Source organism: Protopterus annectens, chromosome 3.part1 (assembly GCF_019279795.1).
Source record: "Protopterus annectens isolate FY-2018-M chromosome 3.part1, PAN1.0, whole genome shotgun sequence".
NCBI lineage: Eukaryota > Metazoa > Chordata > Ceratodontiformes > Protopteridae > Protopterus > Protopterus annectens.
In genome coordinates, this window is record NC_056732.1 from 553261485 (window position 1) to 553286739 (window position 25255).

A 25255-nucleotide genomic window follows, 5' to 3' on the forward strand; every position below is an offset into this window, starting at 1 on the left:
CTTGTTACAGGGAAACGTCCTACAACTGCATTGATCATGGAGGAAGAAGTTTGATAGTGATGCCGTACACGGTCCCTTGGTTTTGTAAGAGTAACAGGTATCTTCACCGAGCTGCCATGCTCCAACGGTACAAGATCTTCAGGTTTTACAAGTGTACCTCCACCTGATTTGCTTCCATCAGTCCCAGAAGGAGGGAGATCTGATGGTTCTGCTTTCTTTTTTGTTCCTAAAGAAAGGTTGAAAATCAATGTCAAACTCCTTGTGATGCACTTATTTTATTCTTATCATTTATGTTTCCAAAGGAAAAATTGCCCTCACACTCAAAAGAACTGCATTTAAATTAATATATATATAAAGCATTCCTAAATACTGAAAGAAGACTGATTTCAAACCAGTGCAAAGCTGAAATAATATAAAGTAGTAGACCTATCATTATTTTTAATTTCCATTACAAAATTATGTTTACTAATATAATATCCTATTCAAATTTGCATTTTATTTAATATTTGTTTACTGGGGTAGTGCACTGATCAATTTCAGGTTCAGCCCAGTTGACCACAACCCAAACGCAAATGTTTTTTGAATACTAGGAAATGCAACAGTAGATAAACTACAGCAAAACTATTATAATAAAAAGGAGATTATGCAAGAAAGAAAATGAAATAGTGAGAGTGTTCATAGTGGATGTAGGAATCTGCCAAGGATGTGCCTTACTGCCCTACCTGTTTGTGGGGGCAGCAATAGCAATGTAGTGGGCATTTCATTAAAGTGAGGTGCTGAAGTAAGAAATGAGTCATAGAAAGAACACTCTGTTTACCATCAGTCTGACACATCCTTAGCTGCAACCACAACCTTTGAGTTGTGACTGAAAATATGACACTGCAGATAATGAATGGCAGATGTGAAGCTCTTTTACAGAGTAGCTGGGCTGACACTCAATGACAGTAAGGAGTTTAGCAATCTAGAATGACTACAGAGTACAGATTTGTCTCAGTACTTTGTGCGTATACCCATGGAGGTGTATGAAGTATGATTCACTGGGAAGAGATGACATGGCAACCCTGGATATATTGTATGAATTCTATTGCTCAGTTTGCTTGGGAATGTCTAGTAATTCCTAAGGATGAGTTTTAGACTGTTGATGGGGCAAGGGAAATCTGGGCTACCCTACTCAACTTGCTGATACCATGACCCTCACCAGGACAAGTGATTTCAAAACTGAGTGAAGGAAACCTAAAAAAAATTAGAAACCATACAAACAAAACAACAGTGAAGTAGTAAACTGTAAACTAAGAATTAAAAATAGTGTGACAGCCATGAGGCTAAACAACTGCAGTATGACAATTGATTGTAATGCATCAGATATGTCAAGAAAACACAGAAGACTTTTTTTTTACCCCTCGTTCTGCAAACAGCTTAAGCAGCACAGTGGTAACTAAAACTATCTATGTCATCAAAGACCTTGAGTACCATCACATTCTTATCTCTTCTCATTGCTAAAGTAACAGGCGCACAAGGCACATTCAGATTTCTTTTTTAACATCTTTTATGAAATTTTATATACAGGAACAAACACATTAACTTAATAAAATAAATAACTATTTACACAAGTGTCTATGTCAATTATTGATATACATTACTACAATTCATTACAGCCACAAACAGATAATAAAACATAGATTAACATTTCTCTGTTAATGAGTTTAGTTTACCCAGTAATTATATTCTGCAGTTATTTTGCATACTTTCATCTTAATAGTACACATTTCTATAAAACGTACAACAGTGATAGTATTTATAACTTCTACATATAAAGGTGTTTGATAGTATTTATGGCTTCTATATATAAAGGTGTTATGTTTCCAGTTATTTGAAGTAATTTCCTGGCTATTGTTAATAAGCTTCAAAGAAGTGGGAAGTGAGACTTTTGTGCACATCCAAGAACGGGGGCACTGAACGGCAAATGTTCAGTTAATATAAATTTATCAGGCTACAATGTTTGCAGGAAACATTATATTTTTCCCTCCCAAAAAAAAAAACATGTCCTGTCAAACTGCTTTGATTAAGGATTCACACGTCCAACAATTAATGCCTTCCTTTTTGCATATAATTTAAGTGTATGTGGAGGGATATATAATCTGTGTAGAAACTGAGAATACTCTTAGAAATAAAGACGCTATAGGTTTTTTGAAGATGTTAAAATAATACTTTATCTACTACAGTAAAAGTTAAGCTGCTTCTGTGGGGAATATAACCCTAACAGTTATCTTGGGTCCCCTTCAAAACATCTAAAATCCATAACAACTAATTTCATAACATTGAGACCAGAACATCTAAAACACAAAGCATCTAAAACCCATAACATTGAATTTCATAACATCAACAGTACAAATCACATGAAAATAACATCCCCTCCACATATAATGACATATAATGACACCAAACTACCAAACACACTTTTCATTATGTTTCTGCAGGGGGGCTTGATACAGTGGGGTTAGGAAATTAACTTTTTCCCACTGTAGTATGATCTTTGAGTTGATATATTTAATTTATGGGAGGTGTGGGGGGTGCAGGGGGGCTTGCCCCCCCCTGCAGAAATGTAGTAAAAAGTGTGTTTGGTAGTCTGGTGTCATTATATGTGGAGGGGATGTTATTTTCTTGTGATTTGTACTGTTAGATGTTATGAAATTCAATGTTATGGGTTTTAGATGTTTTGGGTTTTAGATGTTTTGGTCTCAATGTTATGAAATTAGATGTTATGGGCTTTATATGTTTCAAAGTAGACCCGTTATCTTTGATACAAAATGTATAGTTCTTAATTATTTTATATATTTTGGGTAAACATAATCTCCCTATCTCACCATTTGTTTTGAGATTGTTTAGAAAATCAAGAATGGATGGATACTCTTTTCTAATTATATCTAATCAACTTTAGAGATTAAAAAATTGTATACTGGTTTTCTGCTGTAATCCAGTTTTCCATAACAGAATCATATTTACTCATTGAATAGTATGTGTTAAGCACTGTAGACTCTCTTAATATTTGATTCCAGAAGATCAAATCCTTATTTTTTAAGATTAGTATTTTTGAAAGTTCAGACTGTCTACACATTCTGGTGAAAATGCTAAAGAAAATAATATGAAACACCATATTTTTTATCTCCGTGTATTTATATATACAATTCGTAAATGTTTTAATATGTTGTATATAAAAGTAAAATCTGCCACGTTACGTTATTTATTAATCAAAATTTGTATATGTTGTAAAGTGATATTTTCCTTTATGTAACCACAAGGTTTTATACATTTTTTCTCAATTGACTGAAAAATCAGAATTTAACCATAAAGCTACTGTTTTATATACTGAAGCTATATCATAAGCTTCTAAGTCAGAATATCCTGTTTCACCATCTTTCCATTTTCTAACATGATGTCCTAAAACTATTCTAGATTTATTGGGGTGACATAAGAACTTCAAATAAATGTTAATTGTTTAATGTGTTTTTTAAAAGGAACTAAATAAGCTGCATAATGTACAAGTATTTTAGATTAAAGAAACATTTTGATTAAAATCAACCTGCCTTTATTGGAAAGCAATAATGTATTCCATTTATTTATTATTGATTTAATATTGTTTCAAATATTTTTATAATTTATTGTTGCTATTTCTTTACAATTGCATGTAAGAGTAACCCGTAAATATTTAGTCTCTTTACTATTCCATTTAAATTTGCTATTTAATTCCATCAAATAATTTAACTTGTTACTTAATAAGGTGTTGGTTTTATTCAGATTGAAGTTTAGACTGATAGTTCAAAACATAATATTTTTTTTAGTGAATAATCTATATTACCTCTATTTAAAAGGATATCTTCAGAAAATAAAAAGAAGTTATGTACCTACCATAACGTTCCATGTTAGTTGTCCTTCATCTCGCCTTCCTTCTTGCTGGATGGTCCAGAGCCCATCTTTGGTTCCGACTCGGCCACTTTCTATAGTTCAAGAGTTCTTTATTGGCTCGAGGCTACCCCTTATCCCAGAATGCCCAGCGTCAGCTACCCAGATCTCATTTGAGATAGCTCACACTAGACATAATCATAGAAGATAATCCATTATTATTAAACCTGGATATACAGTAAATTGTCATGGTTTGCTTGGGAAGCAACTAAGAACAAAACAAGTTAGCCAGTGAAACCATTGAAAAACTCCTCTCAATCCACGAGGAAGGGGGAAGGAGGGAGAGACGCAAGAAGGAAGGTGAGATGAAGGACAACTAACATGGAACGTTATGGTAGGTACATAACTTCTTTATGTTAAGTTGTCCAATCTCACCTTCATTCTTGCTGGATGGGACAGTGTCCTTAACACCTCAATCCTGGGTGGCTCATTGGAACAGACTCTTCAGAACCATGGAACCAAAGGAAGCCCTGTCTCGGGAGACCACATCTACTTTTTAATGAGACATGAGTGTATGAGGATCTGCCTAAGTTGCTGCTGCACAGACTGAATCTATGGGCAATCTAGACTGAAAAGCTACCGAAGTAGCTACTGATCTGGTTGAATGACCTTTGGGTCTTGCTGGAAGATCTTTTTGTCACAAATGGTAAGTATAGGAAATGGTGTCTGATAACCATTTTGACAAGGTTAGTTTAGAAACTGAAAGACCTTGTTTGTTGTTAGCAAATGAAAGGAACAACTGATCTGATTTTCTCAGCTCTTTAGTTCTATGGAGATAGAAACATAGTTGTCTATGCACATCCAATTGGCGTAATCTGTATTTTGCCTTGTTGGAATGATTAGGGAAAAAGACAGGAAGTTCAATGGATTGATTCAAATTGTGTTCTGAACAAACTTAAGGTAGAAAAGATGGGTTGGTTCTTAGAGAAACTCTGTCTTTGTGAAAACCAGGTATGGAGGGCGAACACATAGGGCATGGAGTTCTGAAACATGTCTGGCAGAAGTAATAGCAACTAGGAAGAGAGTTTTCCAAGAGAGAAATTTCAAAGAACATGATGCTGCTGGTTCAAAGGATGGCAGTATCAAGGAGGCCAGAGCCAAATTGAGATTCCCAAGGTGGAAGGGGCTCTCTCGCTGGAGGTCTAAGTAGAGATGTACCTCTCATGAAGGCCTTACAGAGTTTGTGAGACATTATGCTTGAGTTAAAAACTCTGATGTGAAAATTTGAAATGGCAGCTAGTTGTACCCTGATGGTAGCAGCAGCTGCACCAGATTGAAACAGTTCTGCTAAGAAATCCAAAATTTCATGTACAGGAGCTGTAAAAGGATCTAAATTCCTGGATTCTGCCCAGTAAGAGAATCTTTTCCATTTGCTAGCATAAACTTTCCTTGTAGTTGTCTTATGGGAGGAAACAATAATATCACGCACTGCTGGGGAAATATTGGGGAGCCTGGCTAAGATTGGAAGTGGAGTAAGCAAGTTGTGAGCTTGAGAGATTGGAGGGATTGGTGTAACCCGCCTGATTGATGAATCAAGAGGTTCGGCACTGGGTCCAGAACCCAAGGCTGGGCTAGAAGGTGGGGGTGAAGGAACAGAAACCAAATCTGTTGAGGGCAATAGGGGGCAATGAGGATCATCTTGCAACCCAACGATTTTCCTTTCTGAATGACTTTTGGAATTAGGGGGAAGGGGGGAAATGCATAAAGGAGTCCCTGAGGCCAATCATGGACTAAAACATCCATGGGTGTCTGACCTGGAGGAGGAACAAGGGAGAAGTTGCTGCTGCATTTGTTGTTGAGGGGAGAGGCAAAGAGATCGCAGCAAGGCTGGCCCCATTTGCAGAAAATAAGATCCACAAGTTCCTGTTTCAGAGACCACTCATATGGCATGAGGATAGCCCTGCTGAGCCTGTCCGCTATCACTTTGGATTTCCCAGGGATATGCATTGCTGTCAGAAAATGTTGGGAGGAAATCACCCATTGCCATAGTCTGAGGGCCTCTCGGCACAAGGGTAAGACCTGGTTCCCCCCTGTTTGTTGATGTACCAAACCACTGACATGTTGTCCATCTGTATTGCAATAGTCCCGGCAGGGAAAGAGTCTTGAAAAGCTTTCAATGCTAGGAGCACCGCTCTCATATCCAGGACGTTGATGTGCATGTGGTACTCATGAGGTTGCCATGTTCCTTGGACTGTCTTTCCTAGATAATGCCCCCCCACCCTATCAGGGAAGCATCCGTGGTCACTGTGGCAACCGGATGGGATTCCATGAAAGGTCTGCCCTGAGTCACTAGTGGGGAGACCATCCACCAGGAAAGGTGTCTTTTGCAAGATTCCATAATTAGCATCATGTGAGACATAGGTAATTCCTGGAAGGATCATTGTGTGAAAAGAAGCCACTGAAGGATTCTCATGTGAAAGCATGCTAAGGGAACTAGAAGAATGGTTGCTGCCATGGACCCTAGAGCTTGAAGAACATATTTGACTTGAATTCTTTTGCTCCTCAGGAGAAGTGACACCTGTTATCGAATAATGGAAACTCTTTCCTGAGGCAATTTTACAATCATTTTTCTTGTGTCTAGCTCTGCTCCTATGTATGTAATAGATTGACAGGGCAACAAGGCAGATATTTCAAAGTTTATTGTGATGCCTAGTTGAGTACAGGATGTGATGGTGTAATATCGTGCCTCTATAAGTTGTTGCCTGGTGGTAGCAGTGAGGAGCCAGTTGTCTAGATAAGGAAACACCTGGAATCTTAGACGTCTCAGGTGAGCCATAACTACTGCCATGCATTTGGTGAACACCCTGGGGGCTGTGGTGAGACCAAAGGGCAGAGCTCTGAATTGGTAATGACTGGCCCCTAGCCAGAAGCTTTGAAATCTCCTGGACCGCCTGTCCATTTTTATATGATAGTACACGTTCTGAAGATCTATGGAGCACATCCAATTATCCAGATCCAGAAAGGGAAGAATGGACTGCAGTGTTACCATTCGGAACTTTTCTTTTTGTAAAGACTTGTTTAATCTGCTGAGATCCAGAATGGGTCTCCAGTCCCCTGTCTTTTTGGGCACTAAAAAGAATCTTGAGTAAGTTCCGGATCCTACTTGGTCTACGGGGACTTCCTGGATGGCTCTTTTTTCTAGCAGTCTTGAAACTTCTGTGACTGCCTGATCCCAAAGATTGGGTGGAACATGTGGGATGGATTTTTTTGAAACAAGAGGGGATTGATGGAAGGGAATTTTGTAACCTCCGGATATAATGGATAGTACCCATTTGTCTTTTGTAATATTTTGCCAGGTGATTGAGTACAATGAAAGCCTTCCTCTGACTGCCTCCAGAGTTGAGCAGTCAGGCATCTCTTCAGGGATGTTGATAGGGTTTGGAAGAGAACATATATCTGCCACCCTGATTTTGCGGACCCCCTCTACCACAAGGGCAGCATCTACCATTGTTATTGTTTCCCCCTCTGGCCCTGGGGGAAAATTCACCACGTGCATCAGGCAAGGGTCCCTGGGATTTTTGAAACCACATCTTTCCACACTTCTGACCCTTTGGGTATGGTCTGGTAGGAGTGAAAAAACTGACTCCCACATCAGAGACAGTCTTGCCTTCCTGCTGGCACCTGGTAAGTGTGTCTTTCACCTGAGGCCAAAAGAGAGAGGAGACATCAAAGGGGGTATTGGTGAAGGACGCTCTGAAAGGTTCCACAAACTGACACAGTCACAGCCAAGAATGTCTCCTAAGAGCCACTCCTGTTCCTGCAGCTCTGCTCACTCCATCGGCTGAGTATGAAATAAGCCTCATGGAGGAGTTGACTACTGAATTTAAAGTCGCCAGCTGGGTTGCTACCTTGGCTGAAGCTCCCTCAGCTGTGGGATCTTGTAGGGTATCTCCAGGTTCTTTTAGGAGATCCCTCTGAAGTCTAGTAAAATGGGAAAGATAGTTCAGGGACCTAAGGGAGAAGGTCGCTGATGAAAACATTCACTTCCCATATCTGTCCATCATACGAGACTCTTTATTCGGTGGATGGACAGATGAGGAGGTTTCAGCTAACTCTTTGTGGCTGCTGCTACCACCATGGCATCAACTGGGACACCTTTAGTCAGGAATTGTTTGTCTTGCGGAGCTGTGATAAATTTATTAGGTCTCCTCAGGACAGGTTCCATGGAATCTGGAGCTGACCAAGCCTTTTGATACACTATGGACATGAGTGGATCAAAAGGCGGAGACACCCAGGAGGTGGAAGATCGGGAACCAAATGCATCCAGATATACAGACTCATCCTTGGAAGGGAATAGGGAAGTCCAGCTATGCCTCTGCCTAAGAATCTCGAGGATGTCTGAAAAGGAAACATCTTCAGAGGGGGACCTTGGGGACCCCTCCGATTCATCCAGGTCTGTATCTGAGGTGACAGACTCAGGGGAGTCTTGGTGCTTCCTCTTGCACTTTTTCTTCCAGGAAGCCTGCTCAGAATGCTCTGGGGAGGTTTCAAAAGAAGAGGGTTCACCCAATGGGGTGTCCTGGGGCATAGGTTCCCTATGCTTTGGGGCTGGAGGAGGAGCAGAGGTTGGCACAAGCACCAAAGGGGACAGAGCCGATGGGACTGATAGTGGGGCCATCTGTGGGGACAGCACTCTCTGCATGACCTCGAAAGCATCACGGTCTCGACACAAAGAGAGATCCGGCTCCGAAGAGACAGGAATCCCACTCTGCGCCGAGGGCGACGGCTCCGAGGCCGATGTGGGAGCCGAGCTCAACTGAGCTGATGCTCCAAGAGGGAGAGCGGGGTCAGGCAAGGGTCCAATGCCACTTCCCCCCTCAGAGCCGACGAGAGAGTTTCGGCACCCAGATACCTCGATGGAAGGAAGAACTGAGGTAATCAGAGCCAACAGTGGAGCTGAAGAGGATTTCATCAAAGCCAAAGGAACCACTATCGGAATGTCCATGGACTCCAGCTCTGAACTAAGCATAGTCGGAGGAGGAATCAATATCGAAGTGGATGGAGCCGAGGTCTGTTGAGGCGGGCTCGAAAACAATTTTGCAAGGGCCTGTGACTTCAGCAACCTACTGACCACTCTCTCCATGTCCTGAGCCATTAACCTTAAGGATCAAGAGGAGTAGGAAGATAAGTGATGACTGGCTGTGCTCTAAAGTAAGGGTGATTGTGGCACCAAGCGAATTGGCTCCAATGAAGGAGGCCTAGCTCATTTGTGGCTCCAAGATGGCTCCAAAGTAACAGTTGGAGCAGATGGAGGAGTAGTCTTATCTGTGCTAGAGGGCACCGACACATTTGGTCTGTCAAGCTTACAGGTCGGTTCTGAACATGGAGCCAATGGCTTGACTGACTTCAAAGATTTCACTGGCTGAGATGCTTTACCCAGAGAATCCTGTTTCAACAATCCATGGAGGATTAGCTTGTTTTTCCACTCCTGCAGGACCCTTGGACTAAAGGCATGACAAATAGAGCAAGAGTCCTGCAGGTGCAGAGCCCCCAAGCAGTACACACAACTAGTATGTCCATCTGTCAGAGACATCTTCTGACAGCAAGAGTCACACTTTTTAAACCCTGAGGTTTTAACTTCCTTGGACATTATGAGAAAAAAAAGGAAGTACCACAAAAAGACACACTACAATAATAAAAAAAGTATATTGATAAAAATCTTAAAGGAGAGCCTCTAACTTAAATGGCTGTCCTTAAGGGGGGGGGACTCTCTAACTTAAACGAGTTCAGGGAACAATAGAAGGCTTAGCGACTAAGGGGCGATGGCCAACACAGCACAAAAACACAGCAAAGGACAAGATAAGGGGTTTACGGCTAAATAAACTTACAAACTAGTATAAACAAAGAAAAAAATACCAACTTTTCAAGTAAATTATTTAACTTTAAACAGAGAAAAAAGTTATACTAGGCCTGAGCCAGTATTGATGCAACCTCGCAGCTAAAGCGGCAAATGAGATCTGGATAGCTGACGCTGGGTATTCTGGGATAAGGGGTAGCCTCGAGCCAGTAAAGAGCTCTCGAGCTATAGAAAGTGGCCAAGTCAGAGCTGAGGAATGACTCCGGACCCATCCAGCAGGAATGAAGGCGAGATTGAACAACTTAACATCTGAATTTTGGAAATACATTAATCATTATTTTAAATCCTATTATATCATTGTTAAGATATACATAATTGGCTAAAGGATCAATAACCAAAGCAAATAATAAAGGAGACAAGGGGCAACATCATTTCATGCCTTTGCTTATCTGTAGTGACTGAGAAAATATTTTAGGTTAATATATAAGAATTAATGGTACTTACGTATTATCGCAACCACATTTTTGTGCTAATGCTGGTTGCTTCTCCTTGTGTCAGCTGGGACCAATGAAGTATGACAAAACCTCAGAGACATGTTCTCTTTAATGTGTTCTTGTTTTTAGGAAGGTTTCTCACTTCAATGACTGAAAAAATAAGGTTTGAAAAATAGGTTTCCCCATTTACTGCCAGCATCTCAACATATCAGTTAAGCAAGTCCCCCATTCCACTTAAAACACATTCGGCATTCCTTTTTCTCAGCCTTTGCCCTGAGAACAGAAAGCATCAGGAAAGAAAAGCAAAGCAGTACCCTGTCTAACTTCTTACAAAGTAATCGAGAAGGGTAGATTGTTAAAACACGATCTTGGTGGTGGGTTTGTAAAACGAGTAAGGGTTTGCACATGTTAGGATTTGTGGCTAGCGTGCTTGAAAGCAGCTATTCTATTGGAAGTGTGAGTGTGTGTGTGTCTAACATCATATGCTATGATTGCCCACACTCCTTTCAGGCCAACATACGTAAATACATGCAGCCACTGTGATCGCTCGCTGAATTCAATGCATAACGTCTTTCAAGCATGCTAGCCATAAATCCTCAAATTTGAACCCTTACTCATTTTACAAAGCCACCACCAACATCCCAGAAGAGTTTTTCACAGTCTACCCTTCCTGATTACACTCCCTTCTCGTTGTTTGAGTAAAAGACAAGAAAGTCCAGCACATTGGAAAATGTGGTTGCGATAATACGTAAGTACCGAATTAATTTTGATAATGATGATTAATAGGAGATATAAAATTATTTAAAAATCTGTATATTTCCAATACTTTAGCTAAATAGGGCCAGTTTATTAAATCAATGACTCTATCAAGATCCACATCAATTAAAGATATTTTTGCTTACTGTCATTAGTATAATCCATGAAATTAATTATTATTTTGATGTAATAATCTTTTTATGATGTCTTGTGTTTGCCTATGTAATATACAGCCAGTTTGGTCTTCCTCTATTAACATAGGTAGTATATTTTTAATCTATTGACAAGGACTGACATAAAAATTTTGTAATCGACATTCAGTATTAATATAGATCTATAAGAATAGTAAGAGATTCTTCTTTATCCTATTTTAATTAAGGAGAAATCATTGTATTTTTCAGTAGAGGTATGTTAAATGTAGTTTCCATTTCTGTGAATACTTTCTGTAAAAGACATAAAACATTTTGAGACAATATTTTATATAATCCAAAAATAATATCATTGCTACCCACAGCATTATTTTTGCTTAGCCTTTTCATTTGCTCCTTTATTTCTGTTAGAGAAACAGATGTTTCTATTTGTCCCATAAAGGATTAAAGCAGTTAACAAGTATTTTAATTATTCTCAAATGTTATGAATTTTGTAAACCTTAACTGTGATTTTTCATCTGGAAAACAATGGATAGGTATGTCTTGGTTCCATTAGTCTAAAATAATACATTTAGTAATCATGCTAGCTAGGGCTACTATATTTTCTTTCTTAGCTGATAACTGTGGTGTATGTCATAATATCAGCTTTTCATATGAAAATTAGTTAAATCGTTTTCTAATATAAAAATTGATATGATTTTTTACCATGGTGCAAGTCTTGAACAGGACCACCACATGTGAATCCAGTTGACCATTTCCCCACAGCCAAGCCAACAAACTTTAACAGGCAACCATTTCATATTTTCCAGAGTCTAATACATTTATTTTTTGAATGGTCCTGTCCCAGAAAGATTTTTTAAAAATCTTTTTTCTATAATGCCTGACATTCATGAATTCAGACACCCTGTGCAGTTTACATTTCATTTGCTTAAATTTTTCAGTGTATAGTCATAACTTTGTAACTCTTGTAAAATTCATTATTTTTTCTATACTACTATTCTGTGCATTAATTTTCTTATATTATTTTTTAATTGTCCATAATTTCTGACATGTCCATGGTATTTCCTATTACAACAAGGGATAGATGTAATGTTGATATAAATAGATTTTGCAATCATTTTGCATATATGAACTAACGTACATAATCCTTAGCAATTAGAAAAGTAGAATATAAATTTACTTTTTTTAAAACTAATGGCAACCTTATACCATATTATCTTCTAAAACTCAGCATTTGTATATATTTTTTTCATTTCTAATAATAGATCTTTTTCTCCTTTTGTATATTTAACTTTATTTTGCTTATATTTTACTGTAGTTATAATAAGTCATTATCCCATTGTTTTCTCTTGTTGTAATACCAAGTTGAGACTTTGTCATATAAATATAGGTAAGTATAGGATTATAGATATATACTTAGGAACAGAAAATATACTCCTGGGATTCCACCTGTGTCCCTGCTGGACAGGGGCATCGGGTGCTGATTTGTCTAAACATGGGCAAAACTCTTGGCTAGGCTTATAAAGGCCTCAGGGTCGATAGACTAGTAACCTCCTATGATCCTATGATCCTACACTAACAGCCACAGGAGCCTTTTTACGACATTAGTTCTTGTTATCATTTTGGATCTAAAAGATAATTTATATAATCCTTAGGAATTAAAGAATAAGAATGTAATTTGACTTTTTTAAAAACTAATGGCAACCTTATGTTGTAGGATCTTGTGGAACTAAGCATTCTTTCTTTTTTCATTTCTAATAATAGTAATTTTTCTCCTTTTTGTATATTTAAAGTTATCCTGCTTATCTTGCCTTGCAGTTTTAACAAGCCTTTATCTTGCTGCTGTATCTTTATACCAAATTGAGAATGTATCATATAGTTTTGCTTTCATCAAGTCCCAAAGGATCACATGTGTTTTTGTTCGAAACCAGTCTTTAAAATCATTTAAATTTGTTATATAAGGTGGTATTCTTTTAAAGACTCCAATTTTCTTGGTTTTATCATTGATGTATAAGTAAGCACATTGTGATCTGATAAAAGACATGTTCTCACCTTTATATTTTCTATTTTATGAATCAAAACATTTGAAAATATACTCTATGATATCAACAATAATGAATGTGAAACAAAAGAATTTGATTCAGAAGTTATTAACATGTATAAGATTAAGTCAGTAAAGTTTACTAAAGCCTTAACCAATGTTATAATTCTGGGTTACTTAATTGCACTGGCATAATTTCTTTAAGTATCCAATTAAAGTGTCCTGCCATAATTATATCTCCACTCATATTCAAAGTGAACATTTACAGAATCTGCTACATATTTCCTAAGGTTAAGATTCTGTTTTGCTATTCAGTAATGACAGTACATATCATACCTTTATGATAAATATGCAAGTCAATGACCCTTGGTATTCTAACAGAATTTATCCATAATATTGCCAGTCTCCTTCTCTCTTCTTTAAAACTAGAACTTGCTAGTACCATATATTCCTTTGTATTTAATCTATTAAATTAATCTTGCAATAATGAGTTTCTTGTAAAAAAGCTACTTGTGTTTTATGCATTTTAAATACTTAAACTTTCTCTCTTATTGCCACTGCTTAGACCATTTACATTTAAATAAACATATTTTAAAGAAGACAGCTTATGTCATTTTACATACTGCTGTTAGTAATTAGTATCTTATAATCTCCATAATAACCCATATCCTTAAAATAATGGCTGTATCCGCGGTGGTGCAGCAGTTGCGTTGTTGCCTCACAGCAAGAGGTTCTCCCGTTCATTTCTTGGCTGGAGTGTGGGGAGTGCCTTCTGTGTGGAGTCTGCATGTCCTCCCCATGGTTGGGTGGGCATTTGAAAGACATGCATAAGGGCATACCTTCGTTGAAGGTTGAACGTCGAGCTGGCACCTCGGTGTTCGTGAAAATCTACTGCCAATCATTAGCAGACCGGAGTTCCGCTGTGACGACTCCTAACCAGGAAAAGCCAAAAGACAAACAACAACAGCTGTATGAAAACAAAAGAAAAACTATTGACTGAAAGCTCATTTTATTTGACACAGATACAAAAACAAGCAGTTAAAAATATTAAAGGTAATTAAACAATAAGTAAACTGATTTTCTTCCATAAAGTCAAATCTCAAATCTCATTCATGGTGAGCTTCTGATTCTTTCATTACTCTCTTATGCCCTCTTACCCTTCCTTTAAATCTGTAGACCAATATATACATATATATATATATATATATATATATATATATATATATATATATATGTGTGTGTGTGTGTGTGTATATGTGTGTGTGTGTGTGTGTGTGTGTGTGTGTGTGTGTGTGTGTGTGTGTGTGTGTGTGTGTGTGTGTGTATACAAACACACACACACACACACATATATATATATATATATGTATATATATATATATATATATATATATACATATGAGAATATAATGAATAATCACTGGTGAGTTTAAAACAAAAAAATTAAACTCATTGGTGTTTATCATTAATCACCAACAAAATCACTGAAAGAAATTATTGCAAATGTAAACCAATAAGCTGCATTTACTATTACCAAAAGAAAAAACAAAAACTTTTGCATAGTGGGCTTCATCCCCACAACCCTGACTTGGGGGTTGAATTCCACAACTTCAGAAATGAAATATACTAACTCCAGTGGTGCACAACTGGAAACAAAAGGGAAAACTCCTGAATTATGCTATGGTCGAATTATTGAAGTTGAACCATAACATAATTTGACATACTATACCAGCAACAAATAAAAGTATAATTTCAGCATACAGCAACTGTGTACACCAAATAAAGCAATAAAACATATATACCAGTGCATAGTGTTTCATCAATTAAGTTTTCATTGACTGGGGAGGGAGCCAATACAGCTGATCAAAAATCAGCTCTAAAAAGTGCCATCATTTTATGATAGAGATCACAGGACAATATAGGCCCACTGTAGTGCAAAAAACATCTGTTTTACTTGATTTTTTTTATTTTTTGGGGGATTAAATGTATTGCAGTCAATGAGTGGTATTTGTTGATTTCTAGATCAATTATTTCTGCTGTTGATCAAAATATAAGCACCCAAATATATACATATATTGTCTAGTGTTTCCCCACCCGAATTGCCATTAAGATTCGCCCCAACCCATGTCATCCTTTTTTTTTTTTTGTTATATATATAAGTTCCCTTAAGGCACATTGTTAAAGTGTTCTCTCTGGTGTTCATATGACCCTAAGTGCTGATGTTAAGTTGTCAATCTCGCCTTCATTCTTGCTGGATGGGTTCAGAGCCAAACCTCGGCTCTGACTCAGCCTATTACTAAAGCTCAAGAGCTATTTTTACCGGCTCGAGGCTATCCTATGTCCCATAATGCTAGGCGTGATATACCCAGATCTCGTTTCCCACTTCGGCTATGAGGTTGCGTCTTTTTGCCGGCTCCAGGTTGTATTAATCTTTTTCTTCTATTTAGTCAGTTTTTTAGTTTCTAACCTTAGCGATAGTTATCCCTAGTTACTACCCTATAGATCCCTGTTTAGAATTCTCTATTAGGTAGTTTTTTCTTCAGTTTTCCCCACACTAATAGTTAGGCCTTTGGCTAAACTAGTTCTGTAGTAGTGAATCTCTTTGGATTTTTTCTGTAATTTTGTAGTGTGCCTAGAGTTAGATTGTGTTAAAAAGTGTTGGTTTTTTTAGTTGTTTTCTGGGTCTGTTACAAGCCCTTTGTGTGTATGTGTTTTGGCTGATTGTGACTAGACCACTTAGACTTGTCTTTTTCTGCCCGTCATCCTTGTTTCAGGATGTTGAAAGACACCAAGGTCTCGGGCTTCAAGAAGTGTGACTCGTGCTGTCAGAAGATGTCTTTGACAGATGGTCACACTTCTTGTGTATATTGCTTGGGCCCTTTGCACCTGCAGGACTCTTGTTCTGTCTGCCATGTGTTCAGTCCAAGAGTCCTGCAGGAACGCAGAAATAAACTTATTTTGAGAGGCTTGTTGAAGCCTGAAGGTTCCCCGGCTAAGCCTTCGTCGGGTAAACCTTCCAAGCCCACCAAACCATTGGCTCCATGTTCGGAGCCATCACCGAGCGGCGCTACTACTACTACCACTGCATCGGTTCCAGCCAGAACCGATGATTCGAGGCCTCAGTTGGCTCCGACTCTGCTGTTGGAGCCATCTTTGAGCAGAAAGCGTTCCGGGTCTCCTTCCCTGGAATCTGTCTATTCGGCTCCGAAGTCTCCCTTGTTATCGGAGCGGAGTCACAGGTCCCATTCCTCTCGGTCTTCCAGGCTGTCGGACCATGACCTCGAGAGGGTGGTTAGCAGACTACTTGAGTTGCAGGCACTGGCCCAAATGTTGCATAGCCCTCCTCATCAGGCAGTGGCTATCACTACTCCCTCTTTGATTCCTCCTCTGACTCTTCCTTTGAGTTCAGATCCGGAGATCGTAGGGGTCAGGACCGTCGGAATGTCTGAGCCCATACCACTCCTTTCGGCTCCCTCATCGGCTCCAATCTCTTCCTTGGTTCCATCCTTGGAGGGATTCGGGTGCCAGGACTCCCTCGTCAGTTCTGAGGGGGCGAGTGGCATCAGACCCTTGTCTGACCCGTTCTCCCTCTTGGAGCCTCGGCGCAGGTGAGTTCGGCCCCAACATCGGCCTCAGAGCCATCCCTCTCAGTGCTGGGAGGAGTCCTTGTCTCTTCGGAATGGGGACCCCCTTCCCTGCCTGCTAGGGGCGCCTTTGAGGTCATGAGGAGTGTGCTGGCCCCTGTGCCTGCTCCATGGCCAGCTCCTTTGGCTCCTCCCTCTATGGTGCCTGCTTCAGTCTTTATCCGCCCTTCCGATCCCGAGCGTGGAGAACCGACGCTACAGGTAGCCCCATTGGGTGTATCCTCCTCTTCTGAGGCCTCCCCTGATCCTTCAGGGGAGCCCCCTCGAAAGAGAAAATGCAAGAGGAAGCATGTAGACTCTCCTGAGTCAGTCACGTCGGACACCGACTTGGATGAGTCAGAAGGGTCCCCAAGGTCCCCCTCTGAGGATGTCTCATTTTCTGACATCCTGGAGATTCTTAAGCAGAGGGGAAACTGGTCTGCCCTTAACCCTTCCGAGGATGATTCGGTGTACCTGGATGCATTTAGTTCTTGCCCTTCCACCTCCTGGGTGTCTCTGCCTTTCGACCCACTCATGGATGTGGTGGGTCGAAAGGCGTGGACAGCTCCGGATACTATGGAACCAACTCCCCGGAGGCCTACAAAATTTATTACAGCCCTTTCTGACAAGCAGTTTCTAACTAAGGGCGTCCCTGTTGATGCCATGGTGGTGGCGGCGGCCACTAAAAAGGAGTTGGCTGACCCTTCAGTACCTGTCCATCCTCCTAATAAGGAATCTAGGACTATGGACAGGTATGGCAAGCGGATGTTTTCTTCAGCGACCTTTGCTATGTGGTTGCTGAATTATTTGTGCCATTTCACCCGTCTCCAGAGAGACCTTCTCAAAGAACTGGGTGATACCTTACAGGACCCATCAACTGTGGGGTCTCAGGAAAAGATCAACTCCCAGCTGGGGACCCTGAACTCTATTGTCAACTCCTCCATGCGGCTCATTTCCTATGCAGCCGAAGGAGCGAGTAGGGCTGCAGCCATGGGCATTGCTCTAAGGAGACATGCCTGGATGCGGCTTTGCAATTATGCTGACCCCTTCAAGGTGTCCTTCACTAACACCCCCTTTGATGGTTCTACCTTGTTTGGACCTCAAGTGAAGGATACATTGACCAGGTGAGAGCAGGAAGGCAAGATTCTCTCTGCCGTAGGAGTCCATTTTTCTACCCCTTCTAGACCATACCCTAAGGGTCAGAAGAGTGGAAAAATCTGGTTCCGCAAACCTCAGGGAGTACTGCCTGACGCATGTGGTGAGCTTCCCTCCAGAGGCAGACAAGGGAACAATAATAGACGCCGCCCGAGGGGCAGGGGGGGTCTGCAAAATCAGCGTAGCAGAGAATCCTTCTCTGACAAACCCGTCCAGCACCCCTGAGGAGCTGCCCGACTGTCCACCTTCGGAGGCGGTCAGGGGAAGACTATCACTGTACCCAGAAGCCTGACATTCCCTCATGCAAGACAAATGGGTATAGTCGATCATATCCGAGGGTTACAAAATTCCCTTTATTCATACCCCACAACAGCCAAAAGGGCCCCTTCCAGACGTTCCACCCAGGCTGAGGGATCAAGCAGCACTAGAAATTTCAAAGCTGCTAGAAAAAAGAACCATCCAGCCAGTCCCAGCAGACCAGCAAGGATCCAGAGTCTACTCCAAGTTCTTTTTGGTACCAAAAAAGACAGGGGACTGGAGACCTATTTTGGATCTCAGCAGGCTGAACAAGTCTGTTCAAAGAACAAAATTCTGGATGGTCACGCTTCAGTCCATTCTACCCTTTCTGGGTCAGGACAATTGGATGTGCTCTATAGACCTTCAGGATGCATACTATCATATCAAAATGAACAGGCACTCCAGGAGGTTTCTCCGCTTCCGGCTGGGAGCCAGTCACTACCAATTCAGAGCCCTGCCCTTTGGCCTCACCACAGCCCCCAGGGTGGTTACCAAATGCATGGCTGTGGTTGTGGCTCACCTGAGATGGCAAGGATTCCAGGTGTTTCCATACTTAGACGACTGGCTCCTTACTGCCACCACCAAGCATCAGCTACTCCATTCCAGAGATTATACCCTCCAAATTTGCAACGAGCTAGGTATCTCTATAAACTCCGAAAAGTCTGCCTAGTCACCTTGTCAATCTATTACCTTCATAGGCGCCGTTTTAAACACTGTGGAACTGTCAGCAAAACTGCCTGTACAAAGGATTTCAGATATTCGCGATCATGTTCAAATCCTACTACAAGAGAGCAGAGTCCAGGCCAGATTCTTACTAAAAACCCTAGGTCTCATGGCAGCAGCCATCACATTACTCCCCCTAGCTCTCTTTCACATGTGGATCCTGCAATGGATGCTGTTTTCCCAGTGGTCCTTTCAACAGCTTCCAATGTCACACAGCATTCTAATCACTCAGTCATGCAAAAGGCACCTTTCATGGTGGATGGTCTCCCCTCAGGTTCTTCAGGGCAGACCTTTTGTCCTTCCTCCTTCTGTGGCTACTGTGACAATGGATGCCTCCCTGATTGGGTGGGGGGCATTTTCAGGGCAGGACAGTCCAGGGCACATGGCAACCTTTCGAAGGCCACCTGCACATAAATGTCTTGGAAATGAGAGAGGTACTTTTAGCGTTGCAGGCCCTTCAAGACTCTCTACCCACCGGGACTTTTGCAATCCAGACAGACAATATGTCTGTAATGTGGTACATCAACAAGCAGGGCGGGACAAGGTCCTACCCCCTATGTCGAGAAGCACTCAGACTTTGGCAGTGGGCGATCTTTTCTCAACGGTCTATGGTAGCAATGCATATCCCCAGGAAGTCCAACGTCATAGCGGACAGGCTGAGCAGAGCCATTCTCATGCCCTATGAGTGGTCTCTCAACCAGCTAGTAGCGGAAAAAATTTTCAGAAGGTGGGGTCAGCTTTGCTGCGATCTTTTTGCAACCCCTCAAAACAGCAAGTGCCAAGACTTCTTCACCCTCTTCCCTCTCCCAGGTCTTCCCCCCAGAGATGCTCTAGTCCATGATTGGCCCCGAGGTCTTCTGTATGCGTTTCCCCCCTTTCCCTTAATTACTCAGTTAATCAAGAAAGCAACTGTTTTGAGATCAAGAATGATCCTTGTTGCCCCTTACTGGCCTCAACAAATTTGGTTTCCGTTCCTGCAACATCATCTACTAGATTAGCCCTGGCATGTGGACCCAGCACCAGATCTTCTGACACATCAGTCGGGCGAGCTGCATCAATCTCTCCAATCTCTCAACCTCACAGCTTGGTTGCTCCACTTCCAACCCCTAGCCAGGCTTCCCTCAATCTCTCATTCAGTTTGTGACATCATCCTCGCTTCGCACAAGTCTACTACCAGAAAGACCTATGCTAGCAAATGGAAGCGTTTCTCTGTTTGGGCAGGGGAGAAACAAGTTGACCCTTTTACAGCTCCTGACCATACAGTTTTAGAGTTTTTGGCAGAACTTTTTCAAATGGGTTCTTCTTCAGCTACCATCAGAGTTCAGCTGGCTGCTATTGTGAATTTTCATGTTGGATTGTCAGAGACCAGCATTATGTCAGACAAACTTTGTAAAGCCTTTCTAAAAGGAACCCTCTTACTTAGGCCCCTGGTAAAAGATCCTCCCCCACCATGGGACCTAAATTTGGTGCTGTCGTCTTTAACTCTCCCTCCCTTTGAGCCTGCAGCTTCCTGTTCCTTAAAGTTGCTCTCTTGGAAAACTCTGTTCTTAGTAGCCATCACTTCAGTGAGAAGGGTATCAGAACTTCAACCCCTTTGTGTTCGCCCTCCTTACCTTGTTTTTCACAAAGATGGAGTGTCACTTAGGACTAATCCGTCCTTTTTACCCAAAGTACTTTCTGAAAAAAATCTGAATCAGACCATCGATCTTCCTGTCTTCTTCCCACTTTATACCAATAGGTCTGAATGGAAGTTACACTGCCTGGACGTTCAACGTCAATTACGCTTCTACCTGGATAGAACCAAGCAGACGAGGAAATCAGAACAGCTCTTCCTGTCTTACGTGGAAGGGAAGCAAGGCCTGCCAGTTTCCAAAGTAACCTTGTCCAGGTGGTTGACCTCTGTTATCATGTTGATTTACCAGCTGAGGCATAAAGAGCTCCCTATTAAGCCCAGAGCTCATTCAACCAGAGCATTAGCTTCTTCAGTAGCCTTTCAGGCAAGATTGCCAATGGATTCCATTTGTGCAGCGGCCACATGGGCCTCTCCTCATACCTTCATTTCTCATTACAAGCTGGACATGACCTCTAGAAGTCGGGCTGATTTTGGTTCCACTGTACTCAAGAGTTTGTTCCATTGAGCCACCAGGGACTAAGGTGATAGGGATGTTGTCCCATCCAGCAAGAATGAAGGCGAGATTGACAACTTAACATAGAGAAGTTATGTACTTACCATAACGTTCCATGTTAGTTGTCATCTTCTCGCCTTCTTTCTTGCATCCCACCCTCCATCCCCCTAGTCTGGCAAGACTGAGAGTATCTTCTGAGATGTGTTATCATGAGAGTTATCTCCTTAGCTACCTCTCTTCCCAAGAGTTTTATATACTTAGATATATAGAGGTAGATATATATATATTTTTATATATATATTCTCTGTCATGGGGGGACATGTATGTCCATAGTGTTAGCTATCAAACGAGATCTGGGTATATCACGACTAGCATTATGGGACATAGGATAGCCTTGAGCTGGTAAAAATAGCTCTCGAGCTTTAGTAATAGGCCGAGTCGAAGCCGAGGTTTGGCTCCGAATCCATCCAGCAAGAAAGAAGGCGAGAAGAAGACAACTAACATGGAACGTTATGGTAAGTACATAACTTCTCATTAAGACACAATCTATTTCCTTAGTGGTTAGTGTTTCTCCTCCAAACAACGATGCAGGATTTGCTCATTAGTCTAGCGAACTATAGAGGAATGACAGCCCCCAACCCTAGCACACCATACACACAGTCATACATACACAAACACACACACACACACACACACACACACACACACACACACACACACACACACACACACACACACACACACACACACACACACACACACACACACACACACGGGTTTATATTATAACATCAAAGTCTTACAACTTCGAATGTAATAATATCGAACCCATTAGAGTGAAACACCAGAAAACCAAACAGTCAGAATAGCTAATTTTTTTCCCAGGGAAAAAAATTGCTGTTCCGCCAAACATACACACAACACAAGCACACCAAAATAAATAATCCACACACATACACTTCACAAAACCCTACACTAAACCATATATGCACCACTAGCTATCCACTTACCTTAACCCAACCCTAAGCCTAAGGTCCCTAACTATCGCACACTCACCTTACCCGCTCCCCAACCCTAAGGTCCCTATCGCACACTCACCTTTGTTCGCACACTTACTTTAACCCGGTCTGTAACCCTCGCTCCACAGTCGAGGAAATAGCGAAGCTGCAGAAATGGCTCACCGAATACTTTCCCTAGGAAAGTATTCAGTGTTCTGCAGCTTCGCTATTTCCAGTGTTCACTGAATAGGGTTCGATATTATAACATTTGAAGTTGTAGGACTTCGATGTTATAATATAGACCCCACACATACACCCACACAAACGCGCGCACATGTGCACATAAACACACACACACACACACACACACACACACACACACACACACACACACACACACACACACACACACACACACACACACACACACACACACGCACTCCTGTCTGCTAAAGTCCTCAGTAGTCATCTCTGCCATGATGGATGAACCCAAGTTTTTGGCCAATTTCAATATCACAAGCAGTCAGGAACTGTCATGCTAATTTAAATAGCTGAATGATTCTCTAATCATTTGGCTGTGTAAATGCCTTACTACAGATAGTTCTGAGGGATACATCATAACTAAATTAAAGTTATGTACTCATCATAACTAGGCATCTGTGGTGTCTATTTTAATTCTTCCTCAATGTATGGGTTATAGATCCAATCCTTGGATCCGACTCAGCTGCATTCTACAGACTTTGGATCCAACTCTCGAGCTCCTTCCTCTACCCATAATGCCCTAGTCCACCCCCAATACCTCAGATGAATTTTTCTTGCCATAAATATTTCAGTCTATAATATAAGAGGAGAACAGAAAATTAGAGCAGGGTTTAAACCTGGAACTACAGCTTCCAAAAAATCCATCAGGTCACTCCAGAAGATGACAGGAAGGGGGAAGGGGGGGTGAGAAAGAATAAAAATGGACAACACAGATGGCTACTTATGATGAGTAAATAACTTTAATATCTGATGTTGTCCTTTTCATTCTTCCTTAATGTATGGGATGGAATCCCCAGCTATGTAAATCTTGGGTGACCCTCATGGAAAGATATTTTAGAGAATTGATGAAACAAATGCAACTGTGCTTCTGGAAATTAAATCCAATTTGTAATGAGTAATAAAGGTATGAGCATTAGACCATGTGGCTGCTGCACAAATATCATCGATGGAAGTTCTAAACCAGAAGATAGTTGAGGTGGACATGAATCTAATTGAATATGCTTTAGGTGGTTTTGTTAGGGAGAGGCCTTGTTGTGAATAAATCCAGGAAATGCAATTATTTATCCATTTCGCCAATGTGACTTTGGAAACTGGAGAGCCCAGCTGATTCAGTGAAAAGGAGACAAACAGCAGGTCTGTTTTTCTGAATTATTTTGGTCTGTGTAAATAGAAGTGTGATTGTCTATGCACATCCATGGATGCATTCTCCATTGTTTGTACATTTTGGAAAGAAGGCTGGTAAGTGAATGGCTTGATTTATATTTGATTCAGAAGGCACATTTGGTAGGAAAGAAGGACTGGTTCATAAGATAGCTCTGTCCTTATGAAAAACAATGTAAGGAGCCTTCAATGAAAGAGCCTGGAGTTCAAAAACCCTTTTAGCTAAAGTAATAGCCACTAAAAAAGCTGTTTTCCAAGACAGGTATTTTAAGACAATTTTTCCTGAAGGTTCAGTTTTTCAGTCAAACCTTGCAGTACTACTGTCAAATCCCAGGGAGGTGATTGATCTTTCACTGGAGATCTAAACTGGAACAAGACTTATTGTCCCCTGAATTAAAATTTGATATGGCTGCTAATTGTACTTTGCCTGTGAAAAAATAGCACCTTCTTGAAAGAGGAAAGCTAAAATGTCTAGTACAGCAGAAATAGGGGCAGTGAAGAGATCAATGTCATTTTTCAGAACCTATTGAAAATCTTTTCCATTTGCCTTTGTAAATTCTTTTAGTGGAATCTTTCTGTGAGGATAACATTATGTTGTGTTCTAAAGAAGAAAGTGTGGGCTGTCTGGCTGTTTATGAAACAGGAGAAACCATGTTGTTAGCTTGAGGGCTAGAATATTGGGGTGTTTTATCCAGAGGAATGTAACAAAAGATCTGGACTGGGGTCCAGTATCCAAGGAGGTTAACGAAGATGACACCAAAGGAAGTGGAACCAGACCTGGTGAGGCCAGAAAGGGGCAATGAAGATAACCAAGCCCTTCAACCTGCTGACTTTCTATAAGAATTTTGTGATCAGAGGTACTGGGGGAATAGGCATAAAGGAGACCAAAAGGCCAAATGTGGACTAGAACATCTCTCAGTGACTCCCCTTGAGGGGGTATCAGGGTGAACTACCTGCCGCATTTATTGTTGTGGGGAGAAGCAAAAAGACTTCAACAAAGTTGATCTCAATAGCAACATTTTCTCTGGCATTGAATGATTGACAGACCACTCATGAGGCATCAGAATGAACCTGCTGAGTTTGTCCACTAGTACGTTGGATTTCCCAGGAATATGCATTGCTACTAGAAAGTGGTTAGAGGAGATCACCCATTGCCACACTCTCATAGCTTCTCAGCAGAGGGGGTAAGATCAAGTTCACCCTTGTTTTTAATGTATCATACCCCAAATATGTTGTCAGTTTGAACTGCAATGGTCCCTAGAGGAAAAACATCTTGAAATTCCTGCAGTGATAAAAGGACTGCTCTCATCTCCAGTAAGCTGATATGTGAATTGGTCTCTTGGGGGGACCATGTGCCTTGGACTGTCCTTCCTAAGAAATGCCCCTGCACCCCAGTTGGGAGGCATTTCTGGTCGTTGTGACTAATAGGGGGGATAGAATGAAGGGCCGACCTATGTAAATTTCATCAAACTGCATCCACCTGTGAATATGACTATTCCATATCTGAGTAAGTTTTACTAGAAAAGAAAGTTGCTGTCGAAGAATAGACCATTGAACAGCTAGACTCCATTGAAGAACATGCATATAATAATGTGCTAATGGGACTAATACTATTGACACTGTCAAGGAACCTAAAGCTTGAAGAATAAATCTGGCAAGAGTAGCAGGATGAAAAAGAATTTGATGAACCTGAGATCTGTTTGTTCATATGCTG

General features: G+C 41.0%; 1 protein-coding gene across 1 annotated transcript in view; it reads right to left on the reverse strand.

Moving 5' to 3' along the window:
* EFHB (EF-hand domain family member B) overlaps nt 1-25255 on the reverse strand; it is a 511923-nt gene that overhangs the window by 99592 nt on the left and 387076 nt on the right. The window contains exon 11 of the mRNA XM_044066233.1: nt 2-226. Within this exon, the coding sequence (XP_043922168.1) occupies nt 2-226 (225 nt within the window). The remainder of the gene's footprint in view (nt 1; nt 227-25255) is intronic.